Source organism: Oncorhynchus masou, chromosome 1, assembly GCF_036934945.1.
Source record: "Oncorhynchus masou masou isolate Uvic2021 chromosome 1, UVic_Omas_1.1, whole genome shotgun sequence".
Lineage (NCBI taxonomy): Eukaryota > Metazoa > Chordata > Actinopteri > Salmoniformes > Salmonidae > Oncorhynchus > Oncorhynchus masou.
In genome coordinates, this window is record NC_088212.1 from 11,676,534 (window position 1) to 11,691,627 (window position 15,094).

The following is a 15,094-nucleotide window of genomic DNA, read 5'->3' on the forward strand; positions in this document are numbered from 1 at the left end:
ATCCTGGTGCTGCAGTGTCATGTTGGACCGTTCATCCTGGCGCTGCAGTGTCATGTTGGACCGTTCATCCTGGTGCTGCAGTGTCATGTTGGACCGTTCATCCTGGCGCTGCAGTGTCATGTTGGACCGTTTATCCTGGTGCTGCAGTGTGATGTTGGACCATTCATCCTGGTGCTGCAGTGTCATGTTGGACCGTTCATCCTGGTGCTGCAGTGTCATGTTGGACCGTTCATCCTGATGCTGCAGTGTCATGTTGGACCGTTCATCCTGGTGCTGCAGTGTGATGTTGGACCGTTTATCCTGGTGCTGCAGTGTGATGTTGGACCGTTTATCCTGGTGCTGCAGTGTGATGTTGGACCGTTCATCCTGGCGCTGCAGTGTCATGTTGGACCGTTCATCCTGGTGCTGCAGTGTCATGTTGGACCGTTCATCCTGGTGCTGCAGTGTGATGTTGGACCGTTTATCCTGGTGCTGCAGTGTGATGTTGGACCGTTCATCCTGGCGCTGCAGTGTCATGTTGGACCGTTCATCCTGGTGCTGCAGTGTCATGTTGGACCGTTCATCCTGGCGCTGCAGTGTCATGTTGGACCGTTCATCTATATCTGCAGACTATCTGGGATGTTGTTGGGTACTGAGGACCTCCAAATCAATTCATCCCTGAGGACAATGTTGTTTCAGTCCCGAATGGCTCCATAATCCCTATATAGTGCACTAGTATGGGTCCTGATTAAAAGCTCCCGAATGGCGCAGTGGTCTAAGGCACTGCATCTCAGTGCTAGAGGCAGCAATACAGACCCTGGTTTGATTGTGATTGTGATGATCATGATTGTGAGTCCCCATAAGGCGGCGCACATTTGGCCCAGCGATGTCCGGGATAGGGTTTGGCCAGGGTAGGTCGTCATTGTAAACTGACTTGCCTAGTTAAATTGAATATGCGATGTAGCCAAGGTGAGATTTGGGACAGAATATAACTGCATCCCCTTCAGCATGGTGTGTGTGTCTCCGCATGAACTGTTCCTGTTAAACAGCCTTGTTGATCCATTGCATATTCAGCCATTATTGACCGTTGAATACTATCGCGCAAGTAGTTTGCCTCGTTGTTGATACTGAGGTGAGAGTGTGTATACAAATAATTAGATTTTGCGCAATAATGACTAGATGACTAAAGTTTAATTACAACTAACAGAAGAATGATTGTGAATAAAAGGGAACAATTAGCGTGTATCATCATTACCACCATTAGTAAAATGTAGATTAAGAGGTTGCTTGTATTTCTGTGAGCTCATCTGCGGCTCATTTAAAATAGAATGCCAAAATCACTCACAGAATTTGCATAATAAATGTGGCCCAAAACTATTCATGAGTCATGAAAAAAATAAAACCTCACAGCTCCTTCCCTTTGCCTCAAAACACCTCACATCTTCTCTCTTAGTCAATGCCATTATCTATCGCTATCTGCTTTTTCTATTCTTTTCTCCTTTTACTTTCCCTAAGCTCCCATGCCCAACTCCTCCCCTTCCCACCCCTCTCCTTCCCTCTCCTCAAATCCAGAGGAATTGATTTTAACCTGACCTTTGAAAGAACACCGAAAGACCACCATCACTATGTTTTATTCTCTCTTCTCCTCTTCACATCAATCCTCTCTCTCTTCTTCTATCCACATCACTCATCTCTCCCACCCCGTTCACTTTTCTTTCATTCTCTTCTCTTAACCCAGCGGTTTCCAAAATAGGGGTCACGACCCAAAATGGGGTCATGGGGGAATTTCCAAAATCTGGAAATATATATACAAAAATATTTACTGAACTAAAATATAAACTCAACATGTAAAGTGTTGGTCCCATGTTTCATGAGCTGAAATAAAAGATCCCAGGAAAGTCAATTCACACAAAAGCTTATTTCTCTCAAATTTTGTGAACAAATTTGGTTACATCCCTGTTAGTATTTCTCCTTTGCCAAGATAATTCATCCACCTGGCATATCAAGAAACCGATTAAACAGAATGATCATTACACAGGTGCACCTTGTGCTGGGGACAATAAAGGGCCACTCTAAAATGTGCAGTTTTGTCACAAAACACAATGCCACAGATGTCTCAAGTTTTGAGGGAGCGTGCTATTGGCACAGTGCTGTTGCCAGATAATTGTATGTTAATTTCTCCACCATAATCCGCCTCCAATGTTGTTTTAGAGTATTTGGCAACACGTCCAAACATCCTCACGCCATCTCAGGACCTCCACATCTGTCTTTTTCACCTGCGGGATTGTCTGTGGAGAGGGGAGGGCTCCCTTGTGGTTGGGCCTATTCCCTCCCATGACTGTACCCCTGCCCAGTCATGTGAAATTCATAAATTTGGGACTAATGAATGTATTTAAATTCATTGATTTCCTTCTGTGAACTGTAACTCAGTAAAATCTTTGAAATGGTTGTATGTGGGGTTTATATTTTTGTTCAATCTATATATTGTATATATATATACAGTACCTCATCCCCATATTGTTTTAATTAACTTTTTTTGCTATTTTGCACACCAGTATTTCTACTTGCACATCATCATCTGCACATCTATCCCTCCAGTGTTAATTTGCTAAATTGTAATTACTTTGCTACTGTGGCCTATTTATTTCCTTACCTCCTTACTCAACACACTGTATATAGATTTTTCTATTGTGTTATTGACTGTACTTTTGTTTATTCCATGTGTAACTCTGTGTTGTTGTTTTTTGTCGCACTGCTTTGCTTTATCTTGGCCAGGTCGCAGTTGTAAATGAGAACTGGTTCTCAACTGGCCTACCTGGTTAAATAAAGGTGAAAAAAAAATATATATATATTATAATAACCTTAAAAATCTAAATGAAAATGATTCCAATCTAAAAGATCTAATTCAACCAGAGAGCGCCCTTAGATCATGGGATAGGAACGGACTTGATGGTTGCACTTGAATCATTCCCATGGTGAATGGCTAGGCCTGCTACATTATGAAACCACACACTGCTGCAGAGACTTTGATAATAACGGCCACAATTAATAAGGTGAAAACAATGTGTAAGGAGACGGAGGCACAGAAACTCAAATCAATGCCTTCGTCAGATAACACTGTTGAAGTAATAATTCATGCTATTGTTAGCAATCAAGAGGAAACTGACTGAACGACTCAAAAACTCCCCAGCTTATGGTCTCCAAATGGGCGTTAGATGTGAGGGCCGAGATGCCCAAGCATTGACTTTTGTTCTCTATACATATCAGCGGATTCTATTCAATAAGGACATATTTTTCTGTCTCACGTTTCCCGAGCATGAAACGGCACGGGATGTTCAGTGTGCTGCGTGGCTATATTGACAAAAACTGATTACATGGGATCGAATGGTGGGCTTTTGCACAGGTTAGTTATGAATGTGTCTCCCTCTGCCATATGGACGCATTGTATGATAGATACACAGAGAGTATCTGGCGGCAAAAGAGCTGAGCACAGAACTCAGAGATATACTGCAGCAGGTAACTTTGATTGTAAACCACACCCACTGTGCGCACGCCTGTTCGTAAAACTATGTGGAGATATGGGATCAGAGTATGACAGTCTTCTATTTTATACAGAGGCTTGGTGATTATCGAGGGGGAGTGTTGGAAAGATTTTTCACTTTAAGAGAGGAACTATTGTCATTTACAATGGATGTAAAAAAAATACTTAATTGACTTCCCGTGTCATGAAAAGAAAATGTGTCTCCTTCAGTGGCGACCCATCATTCAGGGGACCCATCATTCAGTGGCGACCCATCATTCAGGGGACCCATAATTAAGGGGACCCATCATTCAGGGGACCCATCATTCAGGGGACCCATCATTCAGGGGACCCATCATTCAGGGGACCCATAATTAAGGGGACCCATCATTCAGTGGGGACCCATCATTCAGGGGACCCATCATTCAGGGGACCCGTCATTCAGGGGACCCATCATTCAGGGGACCCATCATTAAGGGGACCCATCATTCAGGGGACCCATCATTCAGGGGACCCATAATTAAGGGGACCCATCATTCAGTGGCGACCCATCATTCAGGGGACCCGTAATTAAGGGGACCCATCATTCAGTGGCGACCCATTATACAGTGGACCCATCATTCAGGGGACCCGTAATTAAGGGGACCCATCATTCAGTGGCGACCCATTATACAGTGGACCCATCATTCAGGGGACCCATCATTCAGGGGACCCATCATTCAGGGGACCCGTAATTAAGGGGACCCATCATTCAGTGGCGACTCATTATACAGTGGACCCATCATTCAGGGGACCCATCATTCAGGGGACCCATCATTCAGGGGACCCGTAATTAAGGGGACCCATCATTCAGTGGCGACCCATTATACAGTGGCGACCCATCATTCAGTCGACCCATCATTCAGTGGCGACCCATCGTTCAGTGGTGACCCATCATTCAGTGGCGACCCATCGTTCAGTGGCGACCCATCGTTCAGTGACGACCCATTGTTCAGGGGACTCATCATTCAGGGGACCCATCGTTCAGTGGCGACCCATCGTTCAGTGGCGACCCATCATTCAGTGGACCCATCGTTCAGTGGTGACCCATCATTCAGGGGACCCATCATTCAGTGGCGAACCCTCATTCAGTGGCGACCCATCGTTCAGGGGACTCATCATTCAGGGGACTCATCGTTCAGTGGCGACCCATCGTTCAGTGGCGACCCATCGTTCAGTGGCGACCCATCATTCAGTGGACCCATCGTTCAGTGGCGACCCATCATTCAGTGGCGACCCATCGTTCAGTGGACCCATCATTCAGGGGACCCATCGTTCAGTGGCGACCCATCGTTCAGTGGCGACCCATCGTTCAGTGGACCCATCATTCAGGGGACTCATCATTCAGGGGACCCATCGTTCAGTGGCGACCCATCGTTCAGTGGACCCATCATTGAGCCCCACTTTTATTTTGCCATTAATATGTATCACATATAAGTTTCCAAACAATGTAAAAATAATAATATTTGATTTAATAAAACTGCATACAAACATGGTCTCTTTTATTGCTTTCTTGAGTAAGGCAGCTCCAAAATGCAGGTGTTTCTCCACCTCGCTCTGTGCTTTCTGTGGTGGTGGGGCAGCCAGCATAAAATACGGAGCGTAGGGGTTGGTAATGTTCTCTAGTTGCACCATGATGGGTTCAGTGTTCCGTCACTCATGGGGACGCCACATCACCGTAAAATCTACGGGGAGAGCACTAAAATTCAGCCCCTTGGTTGCTGCCATACATTTATATTAGAAGTGCCCATCCAAGAAGGCTCAAGGTCATTGGCCACAGATAAAATTACGTCATATCACATTATATCTACCGTAGATTTGATTGGACTGATCATGTCAACGTCATACTTCCAAAATCTTAGCTAGCAAGCTTGACAAGCAGTCATCATCATGAATCAAGTTCGACAATCTACTGGCAAATCCATTTCAATCTTTGTCAAAGGAAGATAAATTATAGATAAAACGCATCGGTGCTCATCGGCCACTGGACATAAACATTAGAAATGTCAAATTCAACAATGAGTGGTTTGAAAGAAATCAGTGGCTAACTGCAAGCGTTGAAAAGCAATCACCAGCCTGATACTCAGTGGAGATGGTGTGTGGTCTGGGTTTAAGGGTCTCTTTTCCAAGCTTAAAAGGATAAACATTCACATGCAACACCATGGGCCAGAAAAGGTTGAATACATTGGTCATGCTTTCAATCCAGCATGACTTCAAGCCGTGTTCAAAACAACTGGAAACTCTGAACTGGGAAATCTCAGACTTGATTGAGTTCATGACAACTGGGAACTCTGAAAAAACGAGCTCCGACTGGGAAAATACGTTTTGAATGGTCATCCAACTTGGAATTTCAAGTCGGAACTAGGGCCTCTTTCTAGAGCGACGACCTGAAGATCACTGACGTCATGATTCAACCTTGTTTTTTTTCAGTTCCCAGTTGTCTTGAAAGGACCATAAATCCAGAGAATGACAGACTTTGATGATAAAATTTGAAGACAAAATTTGCCCACAAGAAGGACCGCCGTTCCACCTTCCTGTTCAAGTTAGCGCAGAACAAGAAGGTGAGTTCAATAATGTATTGGATGCTGAAGTATAATGTGGCTAAGAATGTAATACTAAGTGTATGTTGTGTAGTAAGCTGTTAGTAGCCCATGTGCCTCACCCTAATAATTTGGTCCCTTTCTCCCTCATAACTTAGCTTACTGTTCTGACTTGGGGGTGCATATGTAGCCTATAACCTGTGTTAGAGAAATGTAATCATTGAATATTGTAAGAGCTTTCATTGTCTGCTTATATTGTTAGAACCGACACTGGAGATGAGAAGCAGGTACTGAGAGTTGTACATTTAATATAGCAGAGACATGGAACAGGACAGGAACAGCATCAGAACTGGGTAACAAAACGACAGACGACAATTAATGCTGAAGCGAAGGACAGAGCTGGGGAACAGATAGATATAGGGAAGGAAATAACACAAGTGATTTAGTCTAGGTGAGTGCAATGGTTCGCTGATGCACGTGACAAGGGAAACAGGTGTGCATAATGATGGTGCTGGTAGTGAGTAATTCTGGGCAGCCTGGCGCGGAAGGAGAGCGGGAGTAGGCATGACATATGTGGCCCCTTTATTTATCCTACAGTTCTGACTTGGTGTACAGGGAGAATACTGTAAGAATGGCCCATGTTCTGAATTATTACTGAACCAATAGTTATATTGACTATGTCCGTCTTAGCTCGGTCATTAAGGTCTTAATCAAAATTACGGATTGCCTCTTATACGCTCATTCTTCCCTTATGCCATAGTTTGTACATCTCAACTGTCAATAGAAACGTCATTTGTTTAGGCAAGTCAGCCAAATCAGCTATCTTTTTTTTTTAAAGCAGTAAATTAGGCTTAATGAAGTGCTTTGCTGCCAGACAAGGCTCCGCTAATAGCCAGGTGTAGCAGTGGTAAGGATTCACTCCATGGTGCGGAAAAGAAAGCTCTGCTGTTGGGACAGCTTTATGTAGACCCGAACAGTTTGTGGACACCGTTTGTCATCGTTATAGTGCAATTAATGTATTGTTTAGTGTTGTGTTGTGTAGTGGCTTTGCTGGCATGCATCTAAACATATACCTGTATATATTTTTTGCACCACGATTTACATGCTAAAATCTCCACTGGTGTCTATGTAACAGACATATTTGGGAAACTGAAGGAACTGAACACAAGCATGCAGGGGAAGACATTCTACAGATGAGGGATCCAATTAGTGGATTCAGCGGAAATAATTCTTATTGGAGAAAGTCTTTCAAAATCAAACATGCACATTCCCTCGGCTGTGCATGTTTCTAACAGGAAACAGCATCAGTAAATGTCTGTCACGTGTGATGACTGCTCACCTCCAACGCTTGGAAGAGCACTTTGGTACCTACTTCCCAATCTATTTGACTGTGATACTGTCTCAGTTGACATGCAGGTAAATTACCGAATTCTGCAGACAACACATTCACGGGTCACTGAGGAGTATTGGTTCCTGACTCAAAGGGAACACACTGCCGTCTCCCTCTGAGCATTGAAAGTCATGGTACCCTTCGCCAGCTCATATCTGTGTGTAGCTGGATTCAGTGCTCTCGTCTGCATTACAACCAAATATTGATCCAGGTTGGATGTGACAGCAGAGATGAGGGGCGCACTGTGGACCACGCCCCCCTGACTTCGAGAAGCCATGCCCCCCAACTTCGAGAAGCCACGCCCCCCCCGACTTCGAGAAGCCACGTCCCCCCGACATCGAGAAGCCACGTCCCCCCGACATCGAGAAGCCACGTCCCCCTGACATCGAGAAGCCACGTCCCCCCGACATCGAGAAGCCACGTCCCCCCGACATCGAGAAGCCACGTCCCCCTGACATCGAGAAGCCACGTCCCCCGACATCGAGAAGCCACACCCCCGGACTTAGAGAAGCCACGTCCCCCGACATCGAGAAGCCACGTCCCCCCCCCCGACCTCGAGAAGCCACGTCCCCCGACATCGAGAAGCCACGCCCCCTGACTTTGAGAAGCCACGCCCCCCCCTGACTTCGAGAAGCTCCGACACGACATGCATCCAGCACACCCATCTCATTAGTGGTGGTGAGATAACAGACATTATGTCAGACGGATTTACAATTGACTGTCATAGCCCCACATTAAAAGTACAGTATGTGATGGTGAGTTGAGAAGATAATCAGAAAAACCTTTAGAATGTTTATCAAATGACTGCCATAGCCCCAAATAAACACGTTAACATTGGCTGTTAATTACATCCTTTTTTTCACATGGTTGGAGTCGCAAGAATTTTCAGATATCAAAATGGGGTCATGGGACAAAAAAGTTTGCTAACCCATGTCTTAACCCCATCCCCTCCTCCTATCACGATAGAGGGACACACACCAGGTGATAATTAAGCAATAAGGCCCGAGGGGGTGTGGTGTATGGCCAATATACCACGGCTAAGGGCTGTTCTTAGGCACGACTTATCGCGGAGTGCCTGGACACAGCCCTTAGCCATGGTATATTTGCCATATACCACAAACCCAGAGGTGCCTTATAAATGTTTTGTCATACCCCTGGTATACGGTCTGATATACCACGGATGTCAGCCAATCAGCATTCAGGGCTCGAACCACACAGTTTATAATAATACAATATACAACGGGTGGGTCTAATCCTGAATGCTGATTGGTTAAAACCAGGTGATAAGAATACAATACATCACAAAGGAAAAACAAAAAACAAAAGGATACAAACAAAAAGGAAGTCACCCTGCTGGACGAAGGATCCATAGACGAACCACATGGAATTGTAGAAGGTGGTGGAGGAGACAGCACCCATGGGCAGGCGCGGCGGGTTCAACCAGTTGAGTAGGTAGACCAGGATGCCCACCAGCAGCACGGTGCCCGCAATGCACGCCCACAACGACAGGTCAAAGGGCGCTAGGCAGGCGAACATGTCCACGGTACGCTCGGCCTTCCTGAGCAGCACACCCACCGAGTAGTCCATGTAGCGTGTGGTGAAGTCCACCGCACTCTCCCGTTCTGGCGTGATGGTGAGAGCCGAGAGACCCACGTCTGCCCGCTGGAACACAAACGCACAGAGACACGTGCGCAAGCATACACATAGATATGCACACACGCACACAAATACACACACACACACCAGATTCATTAATGGAAAGATTCAAGGTGTATAGAAGTCAAGAAAATGACGGGGATTCTGTGAACACACACATCAGAAATCCCTGTGTTGTATTTGCTGGTATGGCTGAGTAATGGAACATCACTTTGTGTTGTTTTTACACGTTAATCCAAGTCATGCACACATCAATAGAATCATATCTAATTTCTGCCATGGCTTCTCTGCTCCTGCTGACGATCACAGTCATTCTCTACTTGTTGTTGTTGTCAAAACAACACTCCAAACTCGCTATCTGATTAACACTGACTCTCTTCTCAAACTAAATAGACAGGAAAATACCATGCTAATAAGCATAAATATTGCAATAGAAAAATGTAGGGATTACCATTTTCTGCATCTGAGTCTATTATATTTAAGCGAAGCAGCGTTTATGGAGATGAATATGTCTGTGGTCTGTGAGTCATAGCGTGAGCATTGGAGGGGTTCAAGAAATAGTTCAAGAAATAGTTTCTAGGAGGATGAGGGCAGTTGCTAGGCCAGTAAGGCCAGTAAACCAATCAGTGAGTATGAATTAGAATACACAAGTTGGTCCACTGAGAGCATTGTTGTTTTAATCTGCCACACAACGTACATGTGTGTGTGTTTATGCAGGCCAGGTTCAGCTATAAACCCACTTAGGCTGCGCTAATATCCTCCCACATGTTGTGTCTCACCATTAGAAGACACTGTACGCAAATACCATTTTCGTGCATCCAAAATGGCACCTATTTATCTATACAATACGCCAGTTTTGACAGGGCCAAAAGCAGTGCGCTACATAGGGAACAGGGTGCTATTTGGGATGCAACCTATGTCTACGATTGAGTGTAGTCTGGCCCAGGGGTGCAAAGGTGGACGGAAAGGCACTGGAGTGACGGACCACCCTTGATGTCTCTGCCTGGCCGGCTCTCATCTCTCCACTGAGATTCTCTGCCTCAGACCTTATTATGGGGGCTGAGTCACTGGCTTGCTAGTGCTCTCCAATGCTGTCCCTAGGAGGGGTGCATCATGTCTTGCCAGGCTTTTTTTAATCTATACTCGACTTGAGTGGGTTGAGTCACTGACATTATCTTCCTGTCCGCTCTAGCTCCCCCTCGGGCTCGTGTGGTGGGGAAGATCTTCGTGGGCTATACTCTGCCTTGTCTCAGTATAGTAAGTTGGTAATTTGTTGATTTCCCTCCGGTGGTGTGGGACTTGTGCTTTAGCAAAGTAGGTGGGGTTATATCCTGCCTGATTGGCCCTGTCCGGGGGTATCATCGGACGGGGCCACAGCGTCCACCGACCCCCCCATCTCAGTCCTCAATAGCTATGCTGCAATAGTCTATGTGCCGGGGGGCTATGTTCAGTCTGTCCTATCTGGTATAATTTTCCTCTCTTATCTGGTGTCCTGTGTGACCTTAAGTATGCTCCCTCTAATTCTCCCATCTCGCTCTCCCCTCCCGGAGGAACTGAGCCTTAGGACCATGTCTCAGGACTACCTGGCCTGACGACTCCTGGCTGTCCCCGTCCCCAGTCCACCTGGTCATGCTGCTGATCCAAGTTCTACTTTCCTGCGGCTATGGAACCCTGACCTGTTCACCAGAAGTGCTACCTTGTCCCGGACCTGCTGCTCTCTCTCTGTCAATTGAAATAAATTCATTATGCCCTAATCTATGGATTTCACATTTTTGGGAATACAGATCAGAAACCCGTAGATCAGAAAACCAGTCAGGCGACACATCTCCTTCGCATAGAGTTGATTAGGATTGTGGCCTGTGGAATGTTGTCCCACTCCTCTTCAATGGCCGTGTGAAGTTGCTGGATATTGGTGGGAACTGAAACATGCTGTCGTACACGTCTATCCAAAGCATCCCTAACATGCTCAATGGGTGACATGTCTGGTGAGTATGCAGGCCATGGAAAAACTGGGACATTTTCAGCTTCCAGGAATTTTGTACAGATCCTTGCGACATGGGGCCACGCCTCAGGATATCGTCACGGTATCTCTGTTGCATTCAAATTGCCATTGATAAAATGTAATTGTGTTCGTTGTCCGTAGCTTATTCCTGCCCATACCATAACCCCACTGCCACCAGGGGGCACTCTGCTCACAATGTTGACATTACAAACCACTAGCCCACACTACGCCATACACGTGGTTGTGAGGTTGGTTGGATGTACTGCCAAATTCTCTAAAACAACAATGAACATTCAATTTTCTGTCAACAGCTCAGGGGGACTTGACTGCAGTCAGCATGCCAATTGCACACTCCCGCAAAACATGAGACATCTGTGGAATTGTGTTGTGTGACAAAACTGCACATTTTAGAGTGGCCTTTTATTGTCCCCAGCAAAAGGTGCACCTGTTTAATGATCATGCTGTTTAAATCAGCTGTCAGGTAGATTGATTATCTTGCTCACTAACAGGGATGTAATCAAACTTGTTACCAACATTTGAGAGAAATATGCTTTTTGTGTGTACGGAACATTTCTGGGACCTTTTATTTCAGCTTATGAAACATGGGACAAACACTTTACATGTTGCTTATGTTGCTCACTTTACATATTGTTGTTCAGTGTATAAATGGCTTTATAAAGAAATGTGACTGCCTAAGAATAGAGCACTGGGCAGTAGGTCGCCTACCTGGTTAGATTTGGGTGTTATTTTAGGCAAAAAAAAAAAAAAGGGGTGGATCTTTATTAATGAAGGATTTGTACACCTTGAGACAATTGAGACATGGATTGTGTATCTGTGCCATTCAGATGGTGAACGGGCAAGACAAAAGGTTTAAGTGCCTATGAACAGGGGTATTGGTGTAGGTGCCAGGCAGGCGCATCGGTTTGTGTCGAGAACTGCAACGCTGCTGGGTTTTTCACGCTCAACCGTTTCCCGTGTGTATCAAGAATAATCCACCACCCAAAGGACATCCAGCCAACTTGACACAACTGTGGGAACCATTGGAGTCAACATGAGCCAGCCTCCCTGTGGAACACCTTGTAGAGTCCATGCCCCGACCAATTGAGGCTGTTCTGAAGGCAAAAGGGGGTGCAACTCAATATTACGAAGGTGTTCCTAATGTTTTGTACACACACTCTGCATTCAAGATTTCAGACAATCTATCAAATACCTCAGTCCAGAATCGTTTGAAGACCGGACAATTCCAGAACAGATGCATTAGTGTATCGACCTCACCATAGCCATGCCAACACAAGACTGAAAGGCTTTGATCTGTCTGTTTCTACCTGTGTGGTGTGATGTATGCCCTGTGTGAGATCTTCATTTGAATAATCTTATATCTTACTCAATTGAATATTGATGTTGTATTTTCTATATTGCGTCACATTGTGATAGATACACCCCATGTCCAGCTCGGAATGTAACTCAGTGGAGGTGTTACTATTTAAGGAGAAGCCAACCAGCTTGTATAGGGAGGAAACCGTTATTTTCCAGATAGCAACATCCCTCAGTTTGTTATCGAAAGAACTTTTAGATTCCACATCAACACCCTTTGAGGAATTAAACATGAGAATTGATTTGAATTGTAAATGGCATTGAAATGCTTATATTATTATTTTATTATTCTCTGACATCGGCACAGATAACGTTTTGTGAAGTATCTTTGCCACTTCACAATAGAACTACAGCAGTGGATGATCTATCTCGCAGTGGGAACTTGGGGTTAATACCTTAGTGATAATAAGGAGATGTTCTGTCACTATTTCTTCCTCTAGCCACTGCCAGGTGCCTGCTATTCCCCTGTTTTTATAGCCCCATGCCAGTGGGTATCTCGCATTATATGACAAGTAGTACAAATACACATTGGCAACACCTAATCCCTCGGATGCCGTTTTTCATAGCGCCCTTCGTTTCATCACAGGAAACTGTTTTTATTACTCCTCATTGTCTTCTTTACCAAAACGTTGGCTGGACCTCTTTGAAGTCACATAGATTACACTCTTTTTGTTTACAAAGCCCTGCTCCACAACGATTTAACACGACAGGGTTGGTTCACAGGGCTGGTTAACTCTGGAGACTCCTTTGGTGTCTAGAGAGTTAGGTAAATCAGCCGTTGAGTTCCCTGCACCTTTAGTGTGGAATGATCTACAATAAACATTAAAATTGGAGGAATTGGTGGTCTCTGAGCATTTCAGACGGTTGCTAGGAGACCTTTTTACTTTTTATCATTGTGTTTTGCTTTTTGTGTATTGTTGTGTATAATAACATATATTTTATATGAATCTGTAGTTTAATGGGTTTTGTTGTATTTTGATGTGTATTGTGATGCTATATAGGGCTCATCTGGAAAAGAGACCTTGGTCTCAGCATTGACTCCCTGTCTAAATAAAGAGGCCTTGGTCTCAGCATTGACTCCCTGTCTAAATAAAGAGGCCTTGGTCTCAGCATTGACTCCCTGTCTAAACAAAGAGGCCTTGGTCTCAGCATTGACTCCCTGTCTAAACAAAGAGGCCTTGGTCTCAGCATTGACTCCCTGTCTAAATAAAGAGGCCTTGGTCTCAGTATTGACTCCCTGTCTAAACAAAGAGGCCTTGGTCTCAGCATTGACTCCCTGTCTAAATAAAGAGGCCTTGGTCTCAGCATTGACTCCCTGTCTAAATAAAGAGGCCTTGGTCTCAGCATTGACTCCCTGTCTAAACAAAGAGGCCTTGGTCTCAGCATTGACTCCCTGTCTAGACCGCTGAGCTCCCAAACAAAGAGGCCTTGGTGACTCCCTGTCGTCTCAGCTGAGCTCCCAAGTCTCAGGCGCTAAACAAAGAGGTGTAAGGCACTGCGTCACCACAGGCCCTGGTTTGATTCCAGGCTGTATCATAACCAGCCGTGGTTGGGAGTCCCATAGGGTGGCGCGCAATTGGCCCAGAGTCGTCAGTGTTTGCCGGGGTAGGCTACCATTGTAAATAAGAAGTTGTTCTAAACTGACTTGCCTAGTTAAATAAAGGTTCAATAAAAAAAATTACGAGACCTTGTTCTCAGCATTGACTCCCTGTGTCACACCCTGATCTGTTTCACTTGTCCTTGTGCTCACCTCCACCCCCTCCAGGTGTCACCCATCTTCCCCATTATCCCCTGGGTATATATATCTGTGTTCCCTGTCTGTCTGTGCCAGTTTGTCTTGTTTTGTCAAGTCAACCAGGATGTTACTCCGTGCTCCTGCTTTTTCCTATTCTCTGTTTTTTGCTAGTCCTCCCAGTTTTGACCCTTGCCTGCCTTGACTCTGTACCCGCCTGCCTGACCATACTGCCTGCCCTGACCTCGAGCCCGCCTGCCACTCTGTACCTCCTGGACTCTGACCTTGTTATGATCTTTTGTCTGTCCACGACCATTCTCTTGTCTGCCCCTTGGATACTAATAAATATCAGAGAATTGAACCATCTGCCTCCCGTGTCTGCATCTGGGTCTCGCCCTGTGCCCTTATACCCTGTCCAAATAAAGTTTAAATTAAATAAATTCAACCCACCCTTACTTCTTGGCATGAACGTTTTTTTTGTGGTTAAATCGTGGTTTATTTTCTTTTTACAAGCTTGAAAATAAACCATGTACAGTATCTCTTTAAACCAGTGCTGAGGGAACTGAAGTGGTATAGCTGACACAAGGAACGCTATACTAACGAGTATGTTCTTCTTTATCACCTCTGCTCTACCCTAAAGTGATAAAAGCAGAACTGTCCATCTCTTAATGTAACCCCGATTAGTTTTATCCTGGTCCGTTTAGATCAGATATCTTATTAACTGGTATATTGATAATTATCGAGAAACATTTGTCAAATTCTATGCGTGTTTTACAGCTGAGAGGACCCTAATGGCCAATATGATTTACGTATCCAAAACAGGTACCTCCAATGCCATTCTATCACTCTCCTTAAGAGTGGG

At 45.1% G+C, this 15,094-nt stretch overlaps 1 protein-coding gene across 2 annotated transcripts in view; it reads right to left on the reverse strand.

The window, feature by feature from the left end:
• Positions 1–15,094, reverse strand: part of LOC135515654 (glutamate receptor ionotropic, delta-2) — a 667,356-nt gene that overhangs the window by 132,276 nt on the left and 519,986 nt on the right. For both annotated transcript variants that reach the window (XR_010451847.1, XM_064939353.1), the window contains exon 11: positions 8,818–9,130. Coding sequence is in view for 1 of the 2 variants with exons in the window: in XM_064939353.1 (XP_064795425.1) it covers positions 8,818–9,130 (313 nt within the window). In the remaining variant the exon portion in view is untranslated. The remainder of the gene's footprint in view (positions 1–8,817; positions 9,131–15,094) is intronic.